General features: G+C 38.9%; 1 protein-coding gene and 1 pseudogene across 1 annotated transcript in view; one reads left to right on the forward strand and one right to left on the reverse strand.

Moving 5' to 3' along the window:
* The first annotated feature begins 283 nt into the window (after positions 1–283).
* Positions 284–1,372, forward strand: LOC114202536 (ubiquitin-conjugating enzyme E2 Z pseudogene; annotated as a pseudogene).
* A 3,984-nt stretch (positions 1,373–5,356) lies between these two features.
* CENPI (centromere protein I) overlaps positions 5,357–22,257 on the reverse strand; it is a 62,362-nt gene continuing 45,461 nt past the window's right edge. The window contains exons 20-21 of the mRNA XM_028095791.2: positions 7,024–7,065; positions 5,357–6,322 (exon numbers count right to left, since the gene is read on the reverse strand). Coding sequence (XP_027951592.1) covers positions 6,221–6,322; positions 7,024–7,065 — 144 coding nt within the window. The 3' untranslated portion in view covers positions 5,357–6,220. The remainder of the gene's footprint in view (positions 6,323–7,023; positions 7,066–22,257) is intronic.

Genomic DNA, 22,257 nt, shown 5'->3' on the forward strand with positions numbered 1-22,257 from the left:
TACCAATTTTAGAGAATAATTTTTCTTATTTCTAGTAAACCATTGAGTGATATAATATGTATCTGATATAGAGACTGTCTGCAAACAACAGAAATTTTATGTGAGACACCACAGACTTGATTTATCTACTTTTCTTTCCAGATCATCCTCAAGACCAAGAGGAAGAAGTTATGATAAAAAAAGAAAAATAAGGCCCGGCTCTAGGTGGTGCGGGCGCAGGAGGGAGCAGCGGCCGCTCTGGTCGGCGGACATGCTGCCGAGCAGTCCCGGAAGCGAAGCCGCGATGGCGGAGAGTCCAACCGAGGAGGCGGCGACGGCGACGGCGGGCGGGCGCCGGGGCGGCGGGCCCCGGGACGAGCGGTGTCGCCGGTGTTGCTGGCGTTAGCGGCAGCGGGTTCGGGCCGCCTTTCCCGCCGGATGTGTAGGCGGCGGCGGCGGCGGCGGCGGCGGCGGCGGGCGGGGCCGGGGGCCGGGGAGCGGCCTGGCTCCGCTGCCCGGGCTCCCGCCCTCGGCCGCTGCCCACCGGGCCGCGCTGCTTAGCCACTGGGACCCCACACTCAGCTCCGACTGGGACGGCGAACGAACCGCGCCGCAGTGACTACTTCGGATCAAGCGGGATATCATGTCCATTTATAAGGAGCCTCCTCCAGGAATGTTCGTTGTACCTGATACTGTTGACATGACTAAGATTCATGCATTGATCACAGGCCCATTTGACACTCCTTATGAAGGGGGTTTCTTCCTGTTCGTGTTTCGGTGTCCGCCCGACTATCCCATCCACCCACCTCGGGTCAAACTGATGACAACGGGCAATAACACAGTGAGGTTTAACCCCAACTTCTACCGCAATGGGAAAGTCTGCTTGAGTATTCTAGGTACGTGGACTGGCCCCGCCTGGAGCCCAGCCCAGAGCATCTCTTCCGTGCTCATCTCCATCCAGTCCCTAATGACTGAGAACCCCTATCGCAATGAGCCTGGCTTTGAGCAGGAGAGACATCCAGGAGACAGCAAAAATTACAATGAATGTATCCGGCATGAGACCATCAGAGTGGTGGTCTGTGACATGATGGAAGGAAAGTGTCCCTGCTCTGAGCCCTTACGAGGGGTGATGGAGAAGTCCTTCCTGGAGTATTACTTCAATGAGATGACTTGCAAAGACTGCCTGCACCTTCAAGGCCAGACTATGCAGGACCCTTTTGGAGAGAAGCGTGGACACTTTGACTACCAGTCCCTCTTGATGCGCCTGGGACTGATTCGTCAGAAAGTGCTGGAGAGGCTCCATAATAAGAACGCCGAAATGGACTCTGATAGCAGTTCGTCTGGGACAGAGACAAACCTGCACGGGAGCCTGAGGGTTTAGACCCTGCTCCCTTCTCCCCTCCCCCCACTCGAGTCCCAGCAAAGTCCCTTCCCCCCCACCCCAGGGACGGAGAGGCACTGTGTATCTCCCTCCAAATGTGACAACATCCTGCAAGATGGCAAGAACCAAGCAAGCTCGGATCCCAGGGTGTGGGCGTGGGGAGGCTGTTCCTGATCCGACCTCCCTGGCTCTGGAGCATCTGGGGCCGTGTTCATCCCATAGCAGGGGCCAACGTACCTATGCAGGAGCACCTAGGGCAAGGGCCTCTGGCAAGAACCAACCAAACGACACACCTCTCCACAGGGTCAGCTCCTTAGGGGTAGGTGGGAGACAAACTGTAATTCCAAGAGGGAGTGTGCCCAAATGATTGATGGGGATATCTGGAAGGGAGCTTTGGGTGGGGGGCTGTCTGTGACACTTAAGCAGTCTGGGTGGTTGTCTGTCTTCAGTCTTGAAGCAGGGCTTCCCAATGCCCTTTTCCTCCCTGCCTCTTCTCCCATTACTTCCCATGGGCCAGCATAATTTTGTTTTTCCTAATTTATAGTCACTGTTCTAGACAGACCAAAGAGAAGGAACAGTGGTGGAGTCTAGGCTGCTGATCAGTAAGCTTTACCTAGCACCTGAGCACCTTTCTCCTCTGCGCCCCCATTCCCTCGCCCATTTCTAGATTTAAGACAGAAGGTAAATGTGACTGGGACTGAACCAAGGTCCTGGTAAAGCCTGCACAGGCACCATGAGAAGCTGATTTTGTTCCCGCAATCACTGATTTGAAAAGTTCCCAACGCAGCCAGCTGCTGTGTGTGGGGGATAAGAGCCACTACGTAGAATAGTCTCTTACAGATGTTCCTGAATGCTAGCCACGATGAGGGTATTTCTCCTGGCGGTGGGGTGCAGTGGGGAGACTGATGCTAGTCCTGTTGTGTTTTGTTTGGCTGTCCTAGTGTATTTTCACCCCAGCCTCTAGTCACTCCCACCCCTCCCCCTCACTTCAATGCCCAGGAACTTGTGGGGAGCAAGGGTTGGCCAATGGCAGAGGGGCTGGGGCTGGGACTCTGGGCTTCTCCGCTTCTCTTGCCTCCCCCCCTCCCCGCCCTCCCAGCTGCTCTGTCACCAGCTCAGATGGGCATTTGTCTGGCTGTGTTGCTTCTCTGTATCTAGCTGCAGTGATCCTTTAGCTGGTTGGCTCAGAAAAAATGTGCTTTAGGCGCCCTGTGGTCCTGGGCACTGAGGGAATCCAGCCTTCCCCTTTTTGGTGTGTTCTTCTCATACTTTCCAGATTCTTATTGTTATGGCTCCCAGTGGGGTGTTGGCGATCCATGTGCCCCAGGGCCTCAGTCAGTATCGGGCCAGTGTCCAGGAGAGGATGACTTGGGCCTGCCCTGCCCGCTGCTATGGAGGCCTCTGCCTGTGGGTTGTGGGACTTCCGGGGGGGAGTTCGGAAGGGGTTGGGCACAAAGGAGAATGTCCGACTTGGGAGGGCAGGAAGCAAACAAACTGGACAGGAAGTAGGCTTGGGGAATGGAAGTTTATCTCAGATACCTAAGGCTGGGCCTCCTAACAAGGAGACTCAAAAAGGGACCCTGCTTCCAATTTCCCTCTTCCATTCTGAGAGCAAGCACAGGGCTTAGGAGAATGCCCTTGGTCTGTTGGTTCAGTGGTTGTCTGTCATCCATTTAAGTGTTCCCACTTTCAAGTGACAATCCTCTCCTTGGCCCTGCCATGGGCAGAGCATGTCTGGCATACCTGCCTTTTATGCCCTAATCTTGAGTTGAGGAAATATATGCACAGGAGTCAAAAGAGATGTCTTTATATCTGACTGTACATAAATGAAGTTTTTTTTTTTCTTTTTGGTGCAATAAAGTTTGTTTTGGCAGAAAAAAAAGAAAAAGAAAATGTTAGAAATCTTTTTTTTTTTAAGATTTTATTTATTTGAGAGAGGGGAAGAGTACAGAGGGAGAGCGAGAAGCAGACTCCCCGCTGAGCAGAGAGCCCCACTGGGACTCGATCCCAGGACCCTGAGATCACGACCCAAGCCAAAGGCAGCTGCTTAACAGACTGAGCCACCCAGGGACTCCAAAATGTTAGAAATCTAACAGCAACTTAGTATTGAACATTATTAAGTCAATATTTGTAACATCAACAATTTTACATAAATACTAAGTAAAGAAAGTATTCTTTCCACACAGTTGGGATAATAAATCAAATTTTCTATTTTTCTTTCCTAGGCAACGTTTGCTCTACAGCTAAATAGCTATTCTTAAATTTTTTTTTCTTTGCCATGAACATTCTTCAAAAAAGAGTTTTCAAATAACTAGATGTGGCTTATTTGCACATCTAATCTTAAGTGGGTTAAAAAACTGGATCAAGAGAAGAATATGAACAGAAAAGATACCCAGGAAATCACTACTGAACAAAAAGACAAACCTAAGGGAAAAATATTTTTTTCCTGGAACAAAAACTTAGGTTTAGAAATTTCTTCCATGACTGAAAGATTGTTAGGGTTTAAATTTCATGAAAAATAATTAAATCCCTTCTCACAAATGAAAGTTCCACTTGATCTTCACAACCAAGATATCATGTTCTGAATAACAATATGGAAAGTTATTTGGACTGCAAACTTAAAAGAGAACTCTCTAAGTGAGAAAGGTTATCTATTGGGGACACTATCACATTTACTTCAAAGCAGCTAAAACTTTCTTACCCAGGTATATAGGCAACATTCCACACCAATAAATACTCCCTCTCTTGCTCTAACCACTTTTTTCACTCGGCTTCCAGCACAACAACCAGTCTCCTCACTTTTCTTCTAGCCACTGGTGGGTCTTTCTCAGCCTTTTGCTGGTTCCTCCTTTTCTCTTCTACTTCTTAATGTTGGCTTACACCACAGGGCTCAGTCCTTTGCTGTCTTTATCTTCTTTTTTCTAGCTGCACTAAGTGATCCCATACAATGTCATGGCTATTCACTAATGATGCCCAAATTAATTTTGCCAGTCCCAACGTGTACCCTGAACTCGAGACCTGGATATCCACCTGCCTACTCAGCATCTCCAACCTAACATGGCCAAAACAGAACTTCTGAGTCCACATTCCTCCAAATCTGTTCCTCCTCCAGGATGCCTCATCTCTGCATTCCAGAACTCACCCAGTTGCTCAAAAACCTAGGAGTCACCTGTCACTCCTCTTTTTCCCTCTCTTCGTATCCAAGCTAACAGCAGATCCTATCTTCTCTACCTTTAAGGTAGAGCCTAAATCCAATATCTAACCACCTCCCCATCATCTACCACACTAGTCTAAGATTCTTGCCTGGAACTCTAATAACTGGTCTCTCTACTTTAACCCTTAATCTTCTTCAGTCTAACCTTCAAACTACAGCTCCATACAGGTAAATCAAAGTATATCACTCTGCTCTCAATCCTTCTAATGGCTTCCTATTATATATCTATAATACATTATAAGGGCCTTCATGAACTACTCTCTGATTTCTCTCCTATTTCATTTCTTACCACTCTTCTCCTTTAATTACTGTATTGTAACCTTACTGGCCTCTCTGCTATTACTCAAATGTGCCAACTAAGTTAACATTTTTAAGCCTTTCACAACTTGCCTTTACCTCTCCCCAGAATGCTCTTTCCCCAGATATTCACATGGCTCATACACTTATTTCATTAGGGTTTCTGCATAGGTCACCTCCTCAAACAGGCCTTAAAGTAGTAACCCTCTCAATATTCTGCCCCTATTCCTTGCTGCTTTTTTATAGCACCTCATACTATATTTTTGCTTATATATTTATTGTCTGCCTTCTCCAAAGGGATGTAGTAAATTCTACAAAAGCGGTACTTTGTATTGCTCACAGCTATACAGCCAGCACACAAAAGAGTATCTGCCACATGGTAAGCTAGATATGTATTGAATCAAAAAATGAATGGGATTCTAGTCTGAACACTACCTAATAATATAGAGTTTTGTTTTGCTTTAAAGGAAAAAAAACCCCACAAGAATGTGCCTTTAAAAACAAAAGTAAACTTAGCTTAATTTCTCTCAAATGATATGAATTTTATTAAAAGGGGAAAAGTTACTCAGTAGTAGTGAGGCTGAATTTTCAGCAAGATATTCTAGCTATTATAAATTTTTTTAAAAGCTTCAAAATTATCACTGAAAATAAAGTCTGTTTATTTGGGCCTGACCACTTAAAAATGGGACATATATTACACATACACACACAAAGTAGTATAGTTTTGTGAAATCAAACTGGAATAAATAGGAACATTTTAGATTATCCCACAATCCTTTCCACTTCCTTCTCTTATCAAATTGCTACCAGTGAAGGCCCAGGAAGCTACCAACTAGTTAGAGTTAGAAAAAAAAAATGTTATATCCTGTTAACTTGATGCTGACATTGTTGTTCACAATAAGGAAAATGGCAATATTTCCAGAGGTTTCAGAGGCAGGGCATTTTGCAAAAGTATGTCTGTGGCTTAAATGCCACTATATATTACCTGCTCTCTTCCATCAATGCAACTTACAGTCCACAAGAATGTAAAAAATCCTGTCACATAACAGATGTATCTACGTATAATTTGGTGGAAGGCAGAGCCTTATGATGAAGTCATTTTTTACTAGTGGGCTAAAGACTCTAGATCCTGAAAAATAAAGTTAGCCACACTGAGGCTCTCCTGGACCACGCACAGAAGGCCAGTCCAAGTACTCCCTGAGGATGGCAGTCTGTTGATGAAAAGATTAGGAAACTCAAGTTGAACCACTTGGCCTCTCTAGCAACAAGGAAAAGAATTTAGTCCGGTATGGTCAGTTCGTTTCAGTCAAAATTCACTTAATGTTGATGCTGTGGTTTATGCTCTCTGATCAGGGGACAGAAGAATGATGAATACTACTTCTTATGAAAAGTTTCAAGCCTTGTAACCCCTCTGAAAATAAATAGTCCAAATACCAGTTCCATTTCTTTCCCTGCAGGCACAAAAAAAGGGAAAATTACTTATCAAATATTTACTATGCTTATTCTCTACCTCCTCTTCTTTCCCTAGGAAAAGTTCCCAGTGTCCTGAATGCACATACCAAGAGTTAGCTCAGAGGGGCCAAGTTCCTAACTGGAACTCAGGCACTAGAGTAACATCCAAACCAGAAAGTACCCAAAGTTTAAGGGCTAAACATTCCTTTGATTATACTGGCAAAAATTTTAGCTGTTCAACTGAACAAGTACTATGAAATGGAAATGGGTCATCATCCACATGCTCTAGAAATTTAACATCTAAAATGGATAACATGGGAGCAGACATTATTATATTACTGCCTACATTAAATATCTACACAGCAGAGTTTCTATAACGAGACAACTATGTTAGGTTTTGTTAAATCAGCCTCATTACAGTCACACTTTGAATACATGCAACTGTACTATAAAATGAGACAATGCACAGATACAAGAGCAAGAGTCAAACTATGAATAGTTATATCTTAGAGAAGACTGTAGAGGATATGTGCCAATAAATTCACATAAAAGTCACCAGAAATAACTCAGGAGGCAAATATTTCACTTTGCCTTTGTGAAGGCAGCAGGCTTAAGACTGGGAGAAAAGGAAAAGTATAAATTTTTTGATGAAATGAAGCTATACTAAATCCCTGAACATGATGAAAATAAATTTATTTACCCGAACAGAGCTCACGCTTACTGTCGTTTCTTCTGGACATTCCTTAAAAAACAAAAAAAGTGGGGAGATAGGAGATGAAAATATTTGGTTAGCAAAAATTACCAGAAAATTAGGACGTCTCTTCACTGTCTGATTCATTTGCTACATTTTATTCCTATTACCCTCTTGCATTCCTTTTGAGTAAACACTCACTATAACCTTCCATATTCTCCCTAATTTGGAGTCCTACTCTTCTGAATTACTTTTCTACTCAAGAGCTGCAGATAACTATGTTTTTTCACACAATATCATCTTCTGTGCCAGACTGTTGGCAATGTAACATTTCTTAAAAGAACTAAAAGATACCAGGGTTGGGGTCCCATTTACATAAACCTAACCTACTTTTGGCTCCTGCTTCAAGGAAAGTCCATAACATGTATGGTACACTGTTTTCCTGCCCTCTTTCTCTAAGACATTTCGTTTTTGGGGCTTAAAAGAGTGTTCCAATATTTTCTCCAAGTTTTTTCCCCAACCTGCTGACAACCATCCTGCAAGGTCTGTTTCTGGTAATCTGCCTGGGCACACTCAAAAACAGCAAATGACAACTATATTTTCATTGCTGCCTGGCTGACATCAATTACAAGATGAATCCTGATCTCTGAGAAGTTAAAAAGTAAAAAGAACATGTTTTTACTGATTATATATTCTTATTTATTTCTCTAGTTTCAACTTCTCTCCTGAACTCCAAGCCCAGCTTCAAACTGCCTATATTTACACTTCTTGGATGTCTAACAGGCACCTCAAACTTAAGTAGGTCAAAACAGAACTTGAGTCTCAGCTTGCCCTCCCCCCAAACCAAAATAACCTCTCCTGTTCTTTGACCAGTATTCCTCTTATTAATACATGGAATCACCATCAACCCAGTTGCTCAATTAAAAAAACTCAGTCCTTTTCTTTTTCTCATTCCCACTTTTTTTTTATTAATTTCAGAGGAAGAATTTAGTGATTCATCAGTTGCATACAACATCCAGTGCTCATTACATCAAGTGCCCTCCTTAATGCCCATCACCCAGTTACCCCATCCCCCCACCCACCTCCCCTCCAGCAACCCTCAGTCTGTTTCTTAGAGTTCAGCATCTCTTATGGTTTGCCTCTCACTTCTAATGAAGCCATTCATCAAGTCCGGTCTGTTCTACCTCTGCAATATATCTCAAATCAGTCCACTTCCATCCATTTCTACTACCACCATATGTATACAAATCTCTACCAGTATCTCTTGTCTAGACTCTATCAAGAGCCTCCTAATTGATACCCCTGCAGCCACTCGGGCCTCTTATAACTCTATGCTCCACAAAAAAAGCCAAAATGATCTCTATTAAACATAAACTTGGACCATACTATGACTTTGCTTTAAAAATTTTCAATCATTTCCCACGGCACTCCCAACAGATCTGTAAGAGAGATAGCCCCTGAATCTCTGCCATCTTATTTCACTCCATTCTCACTCTTGTTCCTTAAGCTATAAGCCATACTGGCCTTCCTTGTTTCCTTGAACCCCTTGAGCCACTGTATTCCCACCACCTGGAATGCTCTTATTCCAGCTATTCCTAGGCTGGCTTATTCTCATCTTTTAGAAGAAATCTTAGACCAAATGCCACCTCCTCAAAAAGCCTTTCTTGAACACCCATTCCTGACAACTCCCCAGTCACTCTTTCTCTTACCCCACCCTGTTTATGTCCTTCACAGCATTTCTCAAAATTCAAAATTAACATGTTTACTTATTTCATAACTTATTTACTATTTGTTCTTATTTGAAATATAAACTCCATTTGGGCAGAGATGGTATCTGTCTTCTCAGGTACTATATTCCCAGTGTGAGAAGCATAGTGAACACAAAATAAATATTTGTTGAGTGAATAAAGAAGCAACTATTGATTCAAAGGTAATTATGATAATAAAATCTAGAGCTTCAGAATTCCTGAAATGTAGGCTCTACAAATGTTCAAAATATTTTGACTCATTAACTAAGTGGAGCTCTTTGATACTGAGAATGGATTGGCCAAATTAAATTTACTAAATTATCTCTAAAAAGCTGACTAGTTTGAAATATTTACAATGTTAAAATTCCATAAAATAAAAATGTGAGCATTAAATCATACTGCCATGGTATCAGAGGTAATTTTTACCATCTTGAAGGTAAGATACTTAGTGAGCAGTTAGCTGGTGACAAGGGCTCAAAAGGCACTCTTTTAAAACACAACTTGACATTAAAAACCCAGTATTTTCAGAACCATATAGAAACATCATCAGTTATAAAAATGGCAGTTTTACATTTTGCCAAATGTGCTCTACGCTACTAGAATTTAAACCTTCTAGTCAGAACCAACCTTCCTTAAACATTTTAAAAACTGTTTTCTGATTTAAAAGAATATATCAATCAATTCCTGATCCTCCAAAATGAGCTTGCTTACCTATGTTCAAGTTGATAATATTTACTACTTTAGAGACTGAGTCTTCTAACACACACAGTCTAGAAGAAAAAATTATTTCACTTATGAAAATCAATCCTACCCTATCTATAATTCATTACAAGTTTTACCAAATAAGAACTAGATGCAACCATTTGACAGGGTATGGAGAAACCAACAAACCATTCATTGTTAGCAATAATGTAAATTCATTTAACTTCTACTAAAAGCTAAAATCTGTTTTTTTAAAGATTTTTATTTACTTGAGAGAGAGAAGGAGAGCAAGCACGAGCACGGGGAGGGGCGGGGGGGTGGAGAAGCAGACTCCCGCTGAGCAGGGAGTCTGACATGGGGCTTGATCCCAGGACCCCGGGATCATGACCCAAGCCAAAGGCAGACGCTTAACCAACTGAGCCATCCAGGTGCCCCTAAAACCTAAAATTTAATGATACCCAACAAAATAAAAAAAGATATACACTATGAAAACAATTCCATTTAGAGCAATTTTATCCACAGACACACTTATATATGAAATGATGTATACGGTTTATGAATATTCACTAGAGTATAATTTCATAAAAGAACTAGAAACAACTTAAATGTTCAACTTACATGCTTAACTCTAATATGGATTCATATGATGGAATACCATGGAGACATCAAAAAGAATGAGGTGGCCTTTACGTACAAAAATGAAACAAAAGCCTAAATATTAAGTCAAAATTTCAAGAGGCAGAAAAGTAAATATGGTATATAGTGTTGTAAAAGATTATTTACACAGAAATATGCAGTATCTCTCTAGAAGGATATTCAAGAAACTGAATGTGGTTCCTTTATGATAAAAAGTGTCCATATAGAGGTCCACTTCCAGGATGAGATGAGTTCTGTGGACCCACTCCCCAGAAAATGAGAAAATTTGGCAAAGACTATTTTTAAAAACCCAGCATTTAAAGTCTCTGAAGGAAGATCTCAATTCAATAATCTAACCTACTGCCTTAAGAAACTAGAAACAGAAAAGCAAACTAAACCCAAAGTAAGAAGAAAGTACAGGTGACCCCTGAATTACATGCAGTTAGGGGTGCCAACCCTGGTGCAGTCAAAAATCTGTGTATAACTTTGGCTCCCCAAAAACTTAGCTGACAGCCTGTTGACCATAAGCCTGGCCAATAACATAAACAATCGATCAGCACATATTTTATATGCATTATATACTGTATTCTTACAATAGAGTAAGCTAGAGAAAAGAAAATGTTACCAAAATTCAAAATTTAGTTAGAATGGCTAAAATTAACAAGACAGGAAACAACAAATGTTGGTGCAGATGCGGAGAAAGGGGACCCCTCTTACACTGTGGGTGGGAATGCAAGCTGGTACAGCCACTCTGGCAAACAGTATGGAGGCTCCTCAGGAGGTTAAAAATAGAACTACCCTATGACAAAGCAACTGCACTACTGGGTATTTACCCCAAAGATACAGATGTAGTGAAAAGAAGGAGCAAATTATGTGATGAGCACTGGGTGTTATACGTAACTGATGAATTATTGAACATTACATCTGAAACTAATGATGTACTATATGTTGGCTAATTGAATTTAAAGTTATTATAAAAATCATAAGGAAAATACATTTACAGTACTATACTGTATTTATTAAAAAAAATCTGCATGAAGTGGATCCATGCAGTTCAAACCTGTGTTGTACAAGAGTCAATCATAAATAATAATGATTAGAGCAAGAAATAAATGAAATAAAGAATAGAAAAACAGGAACACCTGGGTGGCTCAGTCGGTTAATCATCAGCCTTCAGCTCAGGTCATGATCCCAGGGTCCTGGGATCGAGCCCTGCATCAGGGTCCCTACTCAGCAGGAAGCCTGCTTCTCCTTCTCCCACTCCCCCTGCTTGTGTTCCCTCTCTCGCTGTGTCTGTCTCTGTCAAATAAATAAATAAAATATTAAAAAAAAAACTAAACATAAGACTTAAAAAACTATAAAATCCCTCGAAGAAAACAGGAGAAAAGCTTTATGACTCGGACTGTGCAATGATTTCTTGGATATGACACCAAAAACACAGGAAACAAAAGCAAAAACAGAAAAAAAAAACATAAGACTACCTTAAACTTAAAATCTACACATCAATGGATATAATTAACAGAATGAAAAGGCAATCTATGGAATGGGGGAGAATATTTGTAAATCACTTACCTGATAAGGGGTAATTATCAAGACTTTTTATTTAAAGATTTTATTTATTTATTCATGAGAGACAGAGAGAGAGAGAAAGAGAGAGAGGCAGAAGGAGAAGCAGGCTCCCCGTGGAGCAGGGAGCCTGATGCAGGCAGGACTCGATCCCAGAACCCTGGGATCATGACCTGAGCCGAAGGCAGATGCTTAACCAACTGAGCTACCCAGGCACCCCAAGACTTTTTATATAAACAACTCCTACAACTCAACAACAAAAAAACAACCTGATTTGAAAAAATGGGCGAAGGACTTGAATAGACATTCTCCAAAGATATACACATGACCAATGAGCAAATAAAAAGATGCTCTACATCACTAATCATTAGGGAAATGAGAATCAAAACCATGAGATACCACCTCACATCCACAGGATGACTATTAAAAAAAAAAAAAAATAAGAAGTGCTGGTGAGGACATGGAGAAATTGGAACCCCTTTGCCCTGCTGATATGAATATAAACTCAATATGGGAAAACTTATAGAAAACAGTACAAGTGTTTCTTCAAAAAAGTATAAATAGAATTACCATATGATTCAGCAATTCTACTCCTGGGTATATAACCAAAAGAACTGAAAAGCAAGGACTTGAACAGATAATTCTATACCCATATTCATAGCAGCATTATTTTCAAGAACCAAAAATGAGAAGTAATCCAAGTATTCATCAAAAGATAAAACAGACATGGGTGGACCTAGAGGGTATTATGCTAAATGAAATAAATCAGACTTAGAAAAACAAATACTGTCTGATTTCACTCATGTGGTATCTAAAAAACCAAACAAATGAATAAACGAACAAAAAGCAGAATTAGATCTATAAATACAGAGAACTGATGGCTGCCAGAGGGAAGGGGGTAAGGCAGATAAGCAAAATGGGGGTAGGGTGCCGGGAGTGGTGGGGAGTGGTGGGGAGCTGGGATATACAGGCTTCCAGTTATGAAATGAATGAATCACGGAAATAAAAGGTACAGCATAGGGAATATAATCAATGGTATTGTAATAGCATTGTATGGTGACACATGGTAGCTACACTTGTGATGAACATAGCATAATGTATAGAGAAGTTGAATCACTATGTTGTACAACTGAAACTAATGTAACATTGTGTGTCAACTATACTAAAATGAAAAAAATTAAATAAGAGGGATTGAGATTTAAAAAAAGGACGAACAGATAAACAGAATGTCATATATACATACAGTGGAATATTATTCAGCCTTAAAAAAGGAAGGATATTTGTACACATGCTATATTAGGGATGAACCTTGAAGACATGCTAAGTGAAGTAAGCTATTTATAAAAGGACAAACACTGTATGAATCCACTTATATGAGGTACCTAGAGTAGACTCAAACTCAGACTAAAAATAGGATGAAGGCTACAAAGGGCTATGGGGAGGAGGGAATAGGGAGTTATTGTTTAATAGGTAGAGTTTCAGTTTTACAAGATGAAAAGAGTTCTGAGGATGGACAGTAGTAATGGTAGCACAACAATGTAAATGTATTTAATGTCATTAGATGGTAAATTTTATGTTATGTGTATTTAATTACAATTAAAATTAAAAAAATTATTAAGTAGAGAAGCAATGAAACGAAACCGGTTCTTTGAAAAGGTCAGCAATATTGACAAACTAGCTAGGCTAAATACACACAAAAAAGAGAAAATTCAAATCACTAAAATCAGGAATAAAGGGGAAAATCACTACCAACTTTACAGAAATAAAAGTATCATAAGGTACATCAATAAATTAGATAAAGTATATGAAACAAATTCTAGATAGACAACTAAATGTTGAGCATGACCCAAGAAGAAACTGAACAGCTGAATAGAACTATAACAAAAGGTTGGCTAGAAATTTAAAATCTTCCCACTAATAAAAGCCCATGACCAGAGGGCTTCACTGGTAAAATCTATCAGATATTTAAAGAAGAATTAATGCCAATCCTTCACAAACTTTTCCAAACAGTAGGAGAAAGAATACTTCCTAACTTATTCTAAGAGGCCAGAATTAACCTGAAACCAAAACCAGACAAAGACATACAAGGAAATATCAATATCCCTTATCATCCACAAGCTATCGAGAAACCAAATCTGGCAATATCTAAAAGGGATTGTTCTCCATGACCAAGTGGGATTTAGCAGATTAACATTATCAACAGAAGAAAGGGTAGGAACCACATGATCACATTTGTAGATAAAGAAAAGAGCATTTCACAAAATTCAACACTGTTGAGATAAAAACACTCAAGGAACTAAAAATAGAAAGGCAGTTCCTCAACCTGATAAGGGGCATCCATGGAAATTCCGAGTATCACACTGCAGAAAAATGAAATTATTTCCCCAATAATCAAGAAAAAAAAAAACAAACTTGTCCATTCTTGCCACTTTTCTTCAACATTAATTGTACCTGAGGTTCCAGGGAATGGAATTAGTTAGGCAAGAAAAAAAAACAAAAGATCTAGATTTTAAAGGAGGAAATAAAATTATCTGTTTGCAGAAAACATAATGTTGTGTACAGAAAATCCTAAGGGATCCAATGAAAAGCTGTAAAAATTAAAAAATGAGTTTAACAAAAAAAATGAGTTCAACAAGGATTCAGGATGTAAGATCAATATACACAAATCAACTGCATTTCTATACAGCATTAATGAGCAATCTGAACATGAAATTAAGAAAACAATTCTAAAACAATGCCTTTGAGTGACACATTGGACCAGATGGACATAATAGATATACACAGGATATTCTAGCCAAAAATAACAGAATACACATTCTTTTCTAGTGCACATGGAACATTCAGCAGGGCAGATCACACGTTAGGCCACAAAACAAGCCTCAATAAATTTAAGAAGACCAAAATCACATCATGCTCCTTTTCCAATCACAATGGTATGAAACTAGAAAAAAATCACAAGGAAAAAAACTGGAGAAAACACAAACACATGCAGACTAAACAACATGATATTAAACAACCAATGGGGCAATGAAGCAATTGAAGAAATAAAAAAGACACAGAGACAAATGAAAATGAAAACACAACAGTCCAAAATTGTTGTGACACAGTGAAAGTACATCTAAGAGGGAAATGTATAGCCATACAGGCCCACCTCAAGAACAAGAAAAAGCTCAAAAAACAATCTAACCTTACACCTAAAAAAACGAGAAAAAGAAGAGCAAACAAATCCCAAGGAGAGTAGAGGAAAGGAAATAATAGAGATAAAAGCAGAAATAAATGACACTGAGAGTAAAAAAAGAAAAAAAAATCAATGAAACTAAGAGTTGGTTCTTTGAAAATATAAACAAAATTGATAAACCTTTACCAGACTCATCAAGAAAAAGAGAAAGGACCCAAATAAATAAAATCAGAAATGAGAGAAAGTAATAACACCACAGAAATACAAAGGATTATAAGGGAATAACTATGAAAACTTAGATGCCAAAAAAGTGGACAACCTAGAAAAATGGATAAATACCTAGAAACATACAATTTTCCAAAACTGAACCAGGAAGAAATAGAAAATCTGAACAGACCAATTACAAGTAACAGAACTGAATTGGTAATTAGAAAAAAAACTACCAAAAAATAAAAATCCAGGACCAGAAGGATTCACAAGTGAATTCTACCAACTTGTTTTTTTAAAGATTTATTTATAGGGGCGCCTGGGTGGCTCAGTCAGTTAAGCATCTGCCTTCGGCTCAGGTCATGATCCCAGAGTCCTGGGATCGAGCCCCAAGTCGGGCTCCTTGCTCAGTGCGGAGCCTGCTTCTCCTACTCCCTCTGCCTGCTGCTCCCCCTGCTTAGCGCTCTCTCTCTTGCTTTCTCTCCTTGTCAAATAAAATCTTTAAAAAATTAAAAAATAACAATTTATTTATGTACTTGAGAGAGCAGGGAGAGGGGGAGAGAGAGAGAGAATTCCAAGCAGACTCTGTGCTTAGCATGGAGCCTGTCACGGGGCTGATCTCACGACTACAAGATCACGACCTGAGCCGAAACTGAGAGTTGGATGCTTAACTGACTGAGCTACCCAGGTGCCCTGAATTCTACCAAACTTTTAAAGAAGACTTAATACCTATTCTCCTCAAATTATTCCAAAAAAATATAAGAGCAAGGAAAGCTTCCAAATACATTCTACAAGGCCAGCATTACCCTGATACCAAAACCATACAAAGATGCCACAAAAAAATAAAACTTCAGACCAATATCCCTAATGTACACAGATGGCAAAAATCCTCCACAAAATATGAGCAAACTGCATACAACAATACATTAAAATGATCATTCACTATTTGCAGATGACATGAAACTATATACAGAAAACCCTAAAGACTTCACCAAAAAACTACTAGGACTGATAAATGAATTCAGTCAGTCATAGGATACCATAGGTCACAGGATACAAAATTAATATACAGAAATTCGTTGCATTTCTATTCACCAATAATGAAGTAGCAGAAAGAGAAATTAAGAAAGCAACACCATTTATAACTGCACCAAAAAGAATAAAATACCTAGGAATAAATTTAACCAAAGAGGGGAAAGACCTATATTCTGAAAACTATAAAACACTGATGAAAGAAATTGAAGATAACACAAAGAAATGGAAAAACATTCCATGTTCATGGACTGGAAGAACAAATGTTAAAATGTCTATACTACCAGGAAAGAGCCCAGATGTCCATCAACAGATGAATGGATAAAAAAGATGTGATACACACACACACACACACACACACACACACACACACACACACACACACAAAGAATATTACTCAGCCATCAAAAAGAATGAAATCTTGCCATTTGCAATGACGTGGATAGAAGTAGAGGTTATTATGCTAAGTGAAATAAGTCAGAGAAAGACAAATACCATATGATTTCATACATATGTGGAATTTAAGAAATCAAACAGATGAACATAGGGGAAGGGAAGGAAAAATAAAATAAGATGAAAATAGGGAGGCAAACCATAAGAGACGCTCAACTCTAGAAAACAAATAGAGGGTTGCTGGAGGGGAGGTGGGTGAGGGGAAGGGATGATTGGGTGATGGGCATTAAGGAGGGCACTTGACGTAATGAGCACTGGGTGTTATATGCAACTGATGAATCACTAAATTCTAACTCTGAAACAAATAAATAAATAAATTTATTTTTTAAAAATGTCTATACTACCTACAGGAATCTACAGATTTAATGCAATCCCCATCAAAATACCAACAGCAATTTTTAATGGAACTAGAACAAATAATCCTAAAATTTATATGGAACCACAATAGACCCAGAGTAGCCAAAGCAATCTTGAAAAAGAAAAACAAAGCTAGAGGTATCACAATTCCAGATTTCAAGATATACTACAAAGCTGTAGTAATCAAAATGTATGGTACTGGCACAAAAACAGACACATAGATCAATGGAATAGAGTCCAGAAATATACCCATGATTATATGGTCAATTAATCTATGACAAAGGAGGCAAGATTATACAATGAGGAAGACATTCTCTTCAACAAATGGTGCTGGGAAAACTGGACAGCTACATGCAAAAGAATCAAACTGGACCACTTTCTTACCATATAGAAAAATAAACTCAGAATGAATTAAAGACCAAAATGTGAGACTTAAAACCATAAAAACCCTAGTAGAAAACATAGGTAATTTCTCTGACATTGGCGATAGCAACATTTTTCTAGATAGGTCTCCTAAGGCAAGGGAAACAAAAGCAAAAATAAACTATTTGGGGGCACTTGGGTGGCTCAGTAGCTTAAGTGTCTGCCTTCAACTCAGGTCATGATCTCAGGGTGCCAGAATTGAGCCCTGCATCTGGCTCCCGGCTCAAAGGGGAATCAGCTTCTCCCTCTCCCCACCAAGCTGGCTCATGCTCTCTCTTTCTCTCTCAAATAAATAAATAAATAAAATCTTTAAAAAAATTAAATTAAATTAAAAAATAAACTATTGGGCTATGTCAAAATAAAAAGCTTTTGAACAGTAAAGGAAACCTTCAACAAAACAAAAAGGCAACCTAACTAAACAGGAGAAGATATTTATAAATAATATAGCTGATAAGGGGTTAGTATCCAAAATGTATGAAGAACCTATACAACTCGACACCAAAAACAGAAATAATCCAATTTAAAAATGGGCAGAGGACATGAATAGATATTTCTCCAAAGACATATAGATGGTCAACAGACACATGAAAAGATGTTCAACATCCCTCTTTATCAGGGAAATGCAAATCAAAACCACAATGGGATATCACCTTACACCTGTCGGAATGGCTAAAACCAAAAAGACAAGAAATAAATGTTGGCAAGGATGTGGAAAAAAGAAAACCTTCGTACACTGTTGGTGGATATACAAGCTGGTGCAGCCACTGTGGAAAGCAGTATGTAAGTTCCTCAAAAAACTAAAAATAGAATCACCACATTATCCAGTAATTCCTCTACTGGGTACTTACAAAGAAATACTAATTTGAGGGGTGCCTGGGTGGCTCAGTTGGTTAAGCGACTGCCTTCGGCTCAGGTCATGATCCCAGAGTTCTGGGATCGAGCCCCACATCGGGTTCCCCGCTCCGCGGGAAGCCTGCTTCTCCCTCTCCCACTCCCCCTGCTTGTGTTCCCTCTCTTGCTGTGTGTCTCTCTCTCTGTCAATTAAATAAATAAATAAAAATCTAAAAAAAAAAAGAAACTTCAGCAGACAGTTAAATTTCTTAAAAAAAAAAAAGAAATACTAATTTGAAAAGATATATGCACCCCTATGTTTATTGCAGCATTATTTACAATTGCCTCGATATGGAAGCAATCCAAATGTCTATCCACAGATGAATGGATAAAGAAGATATGGGATACATACGTGTGTATGTGTATATAGATAGATAAATGTATATATAGATAGATATCTCTCACACATCTCACACACGCTGCAATATTACTCAGCCATAAAAGACGAATGAGATTGTGCCATTTGCAATAACATGGATGACTCTAGAGGGTATAATGCTAAGTGAAATAAGTCAGTCTGAGAAAGACAAATACCATATGATTTCACTCATAAGTGGTACCTAAAAAAAACAGAAAACAAATACAACAAATGAATAAACAATAAGCAGAATCAGACCTATAAATACAGAGAACTGATAGCTGCCAAAGGGGAGGCGGTGGGGGGTTGGACAAATTAGGTGAAGGGATGTGGGGGATATAGGCTTCCAGTTATGAAAGGAGTAAGTCATGTGAATAAAAGACCCAGCATAAGGAATATAGTCAATGATATTGTAATAGCCATGTAATGGGACAGAGAGTAGCTACACTCATGGTGAACATAGCATAATGTATAAATTTGATGAATCACTATGTTGTACAACTGAAACTAACATAAAATTGTGTGTCAACTATACTCAAAAAAAGAAAACAATTCCATTTATAATAACATCAAAAAACTAAAATAATCAGGAATAAATTTAACAAAAGAAGTATAAAACTTACACTATGAAAACTATAAAACATTGTTGACAAAAACTAAAGGGGACCTAAATAACTGGAAAGACATTCTATGTTCACAGACCAGAAGACAACATTGTTAAGATGGCAATACTATCCAAATTGATCTAGGGATTACCTATCAGAATCCCAGGTGGTTCTTTGTAGAAGCTGGCAAGCTAATTCTAAAAATCATATGGAATTTCAAGGGAACAAGAATAACCAAAACAATCTTGGAAAAGAACAAAGCTGGAGGTTCCATATTTCCTGATTTCAAAGCTACAATCAAGACATTTTTGTACTGGTGTAAGGATAGACACAGATCAATGGAAAAGAATTGAGAGTCCAAAAATAAATCCATACATCTATGATCAATTGATTTTGAGGGTTCCAAGATATTTTAATACGAAAAGAATAATCTTTCAACAAATGGTGTTGGGAAAACTGACAAGCCACATGTAAAAAAATCGAGTTAGATTACCTATATCACATCCTATACAAAAATTAACACAAAACAGATAAAAAAAATCTAAATATAAGAGCTAAAACTGTAAAACTCTTACACAAAACATAGGAATAAACTCATGATTTGGGGTTAGGCAGTGATTTCTGAGCTATGACATAAAAAGCACAAGCAATACACTAACTACCAATTATCCACAAAGGAAATTAAGAGGGGCACCTGGGTGGCTCAGGTGGTTAAGCATCCAACTCTTGGTTTTAGCTGAGGTCATGATCTCAGGGTCATGAGATAGAGCCCCATGTTGGGCTTCATGTTCAGTGTGGAGTCTGCTTGGGATTCCTTGCCCCTCTCTCTACCCCCCCCAGGCTCCTCCCCCTGCTCATGCTCTCCCTCTCAAACAAATAAATAAATAAAATCTTCAAAAAGGAAATTAAAATCCTATTTACAGTTTTAAAGAGAATGAAATACTTAGGAATAAATGTAACCAAAGGAGATGAATGACTTATACACTGAGAAACTATAAAACACCAGTAAAAGAAATTAAAATATATGCAAAAAATTTAAAGCCATCCCATGTTCATGGATTCAGAAAATTAATATTGGTAAAATATCCATAGTATAGCTAAAGCAACAGTACAGATTCAATGCAATCCCTATCAAAATCCCAATGGCATTCTTTTTTAAAAAAAGATTTTATTCATTGGGGTGCCTGGGTGGCTCAGTTGTTAAGCGTCTGCCTTCGGCTCAGGTCATGACCCCAGGGTCCTGGGATGGAGCCCCGCATCGGGCTCCCCGCTCAGTGGGAAGCCTGCTTCTCCCTCTCCCACTTCCCCTACTTGTGTTCCCTCTCTCGCTATGTCTCTGTCAAATAAATAAATAAAATATTTTATTTATTTACTTGTCAGAGAGAGAAAGACCACAAGCAGGGGGGAGCAGTAGGCAGAGGGAGAAGCAGGCTCTCCGCCAAGCAAGGAGCCTGATGTGGAACTCGATCCCACACCTTGGGGTCATGACCTGAGCCGAAGGCAAACACTTAACCGACTGAGCCACCCAGGGGTCTCTCCCAATGCCATTCTTTACAGAAAGAAAAAAAAATCATGAAATTCATAGGGAACTATAAAAGACCCTGATTAGCTGAAACAATTTTGAGAAAGAACAAAGCTAGAGAAATCATACTTCCTGATTTCAAAATACATAACAAAGTCCCAGTAATCAAAACAGTATGGTACTTAAATAAAAATAGACACAAACCAATGGAACAGAATAGAGTTCAGAAATTACAAGGGTGCTAACAACACAAAACTGGGAGAGTCTTTTCAATAAACGGTGCTAGAAAAACTGGGTATCCACATGCAAAAGAGCGAAATTGGACCCCTACCTTATACCACTCACAAAAATTAACCTGAAATAGATTAAAGACTTAGATGTAAGACCCGAAATTGTAAAACTCCTAGAAGAAAACATAGGGAAGAGGCTTCTGGACACTGGCCTTGGCAATGATTTCTTGGATAGGACACTAAAAGCACAGACAACAAAAGCAAAAATAGACAAGTGGAGTAACATCAAACTAAAAAGCTTCTATACAGGAAAAGAAAAAATCAACAGAGTGAAAAGTCAGCCATACTGAATGGAAAAAAATATTTGCAAACTAAGCTAATAAAGGGTTAATATACAAAATACATAGGGATTCCTACAACTCAACAGCAAAAAACCCCAAATAACCCAATTAAGAAACAGGCAAGGGAACTGAAGAGTTATTTCTCCCAAGAAGACATAGAAATGGCTAGCAGATACATGAAAAGGTGCCCGACATCACTAATCATCAGGGAAATGCAAAACAAAACCACAATGAGATATCACCTTACACCTGTTAAGATTAATTTTATCAAAAAACAAACAATAAAAAGTGTTGGCAAGAATGTAGAGAAAAGGCAACCCTTGTACACTATAAGTGGGAATGTAAATTGGTGCCCTGCTATGGAAAACAGTATGGAGAGTCCTCAAAAAAATTAAAAATAGAACACCATATGATCCAGCAATTCCACTTCTGGGTATACATCCAAAGGAATTGAAGTTAGGATCTTGAAGACCAATCTAAACTCACATGTTCACTACAGCATTATTCACAATAGCCAAGACAGGGAAGCAACCTAAATATCCATCAACAGATGAATGTGTCAAGAAAATGTGGTATATACATACAATGGAATATTATGCAGCCTTTAAAAAGAAGGAAATCCTGCCATTTATGAGAACATGGATAAACCTGAAGGAAATTATACTAGGTGAAATAAGCCAAAGACGGAAGGACAAATACTACATGATACCACTTACATGTTGAATCTAAAATAATCAAACTCATAGAAGCTAACAGCAGAATGGTGGTTGCCAGGGGCTGGGGGAACGGGGACAAAGAAAGCCATTTTTAAAAAGCACAAGAGACAAAAGAAAAAAATTCATAAATTAAAAAGTTCACCAAAATTAAAAACTTTTGTCTTTCAAGAGATGAACAAAAAAATGAAAAGACAGCCCACAGAAAACATTTATAAATCATAGATCTGATAAGTAACTTAAAACCAGAATATAGAAATGACTCTCAATGAGTCAGTAAC

This window comes from Eumetopias jubatus, unplaced genomic scaffold (assembly GCF_037043125.1).
Source record: "Eumetopias jubatus isolate StellerSeaLion01/CBP00866 unplaced genomic scaffold, mEumJub1_p1.0 scaffold_11, whole genome shotgun sequence".
In the NCBI taxonomy this organism is placed as follows: Eukaryota; Metazoa; Chordata; class Mammalia; order Carnivora; family Otariidae; genus Eumetopias; species Eumetopias jubatus.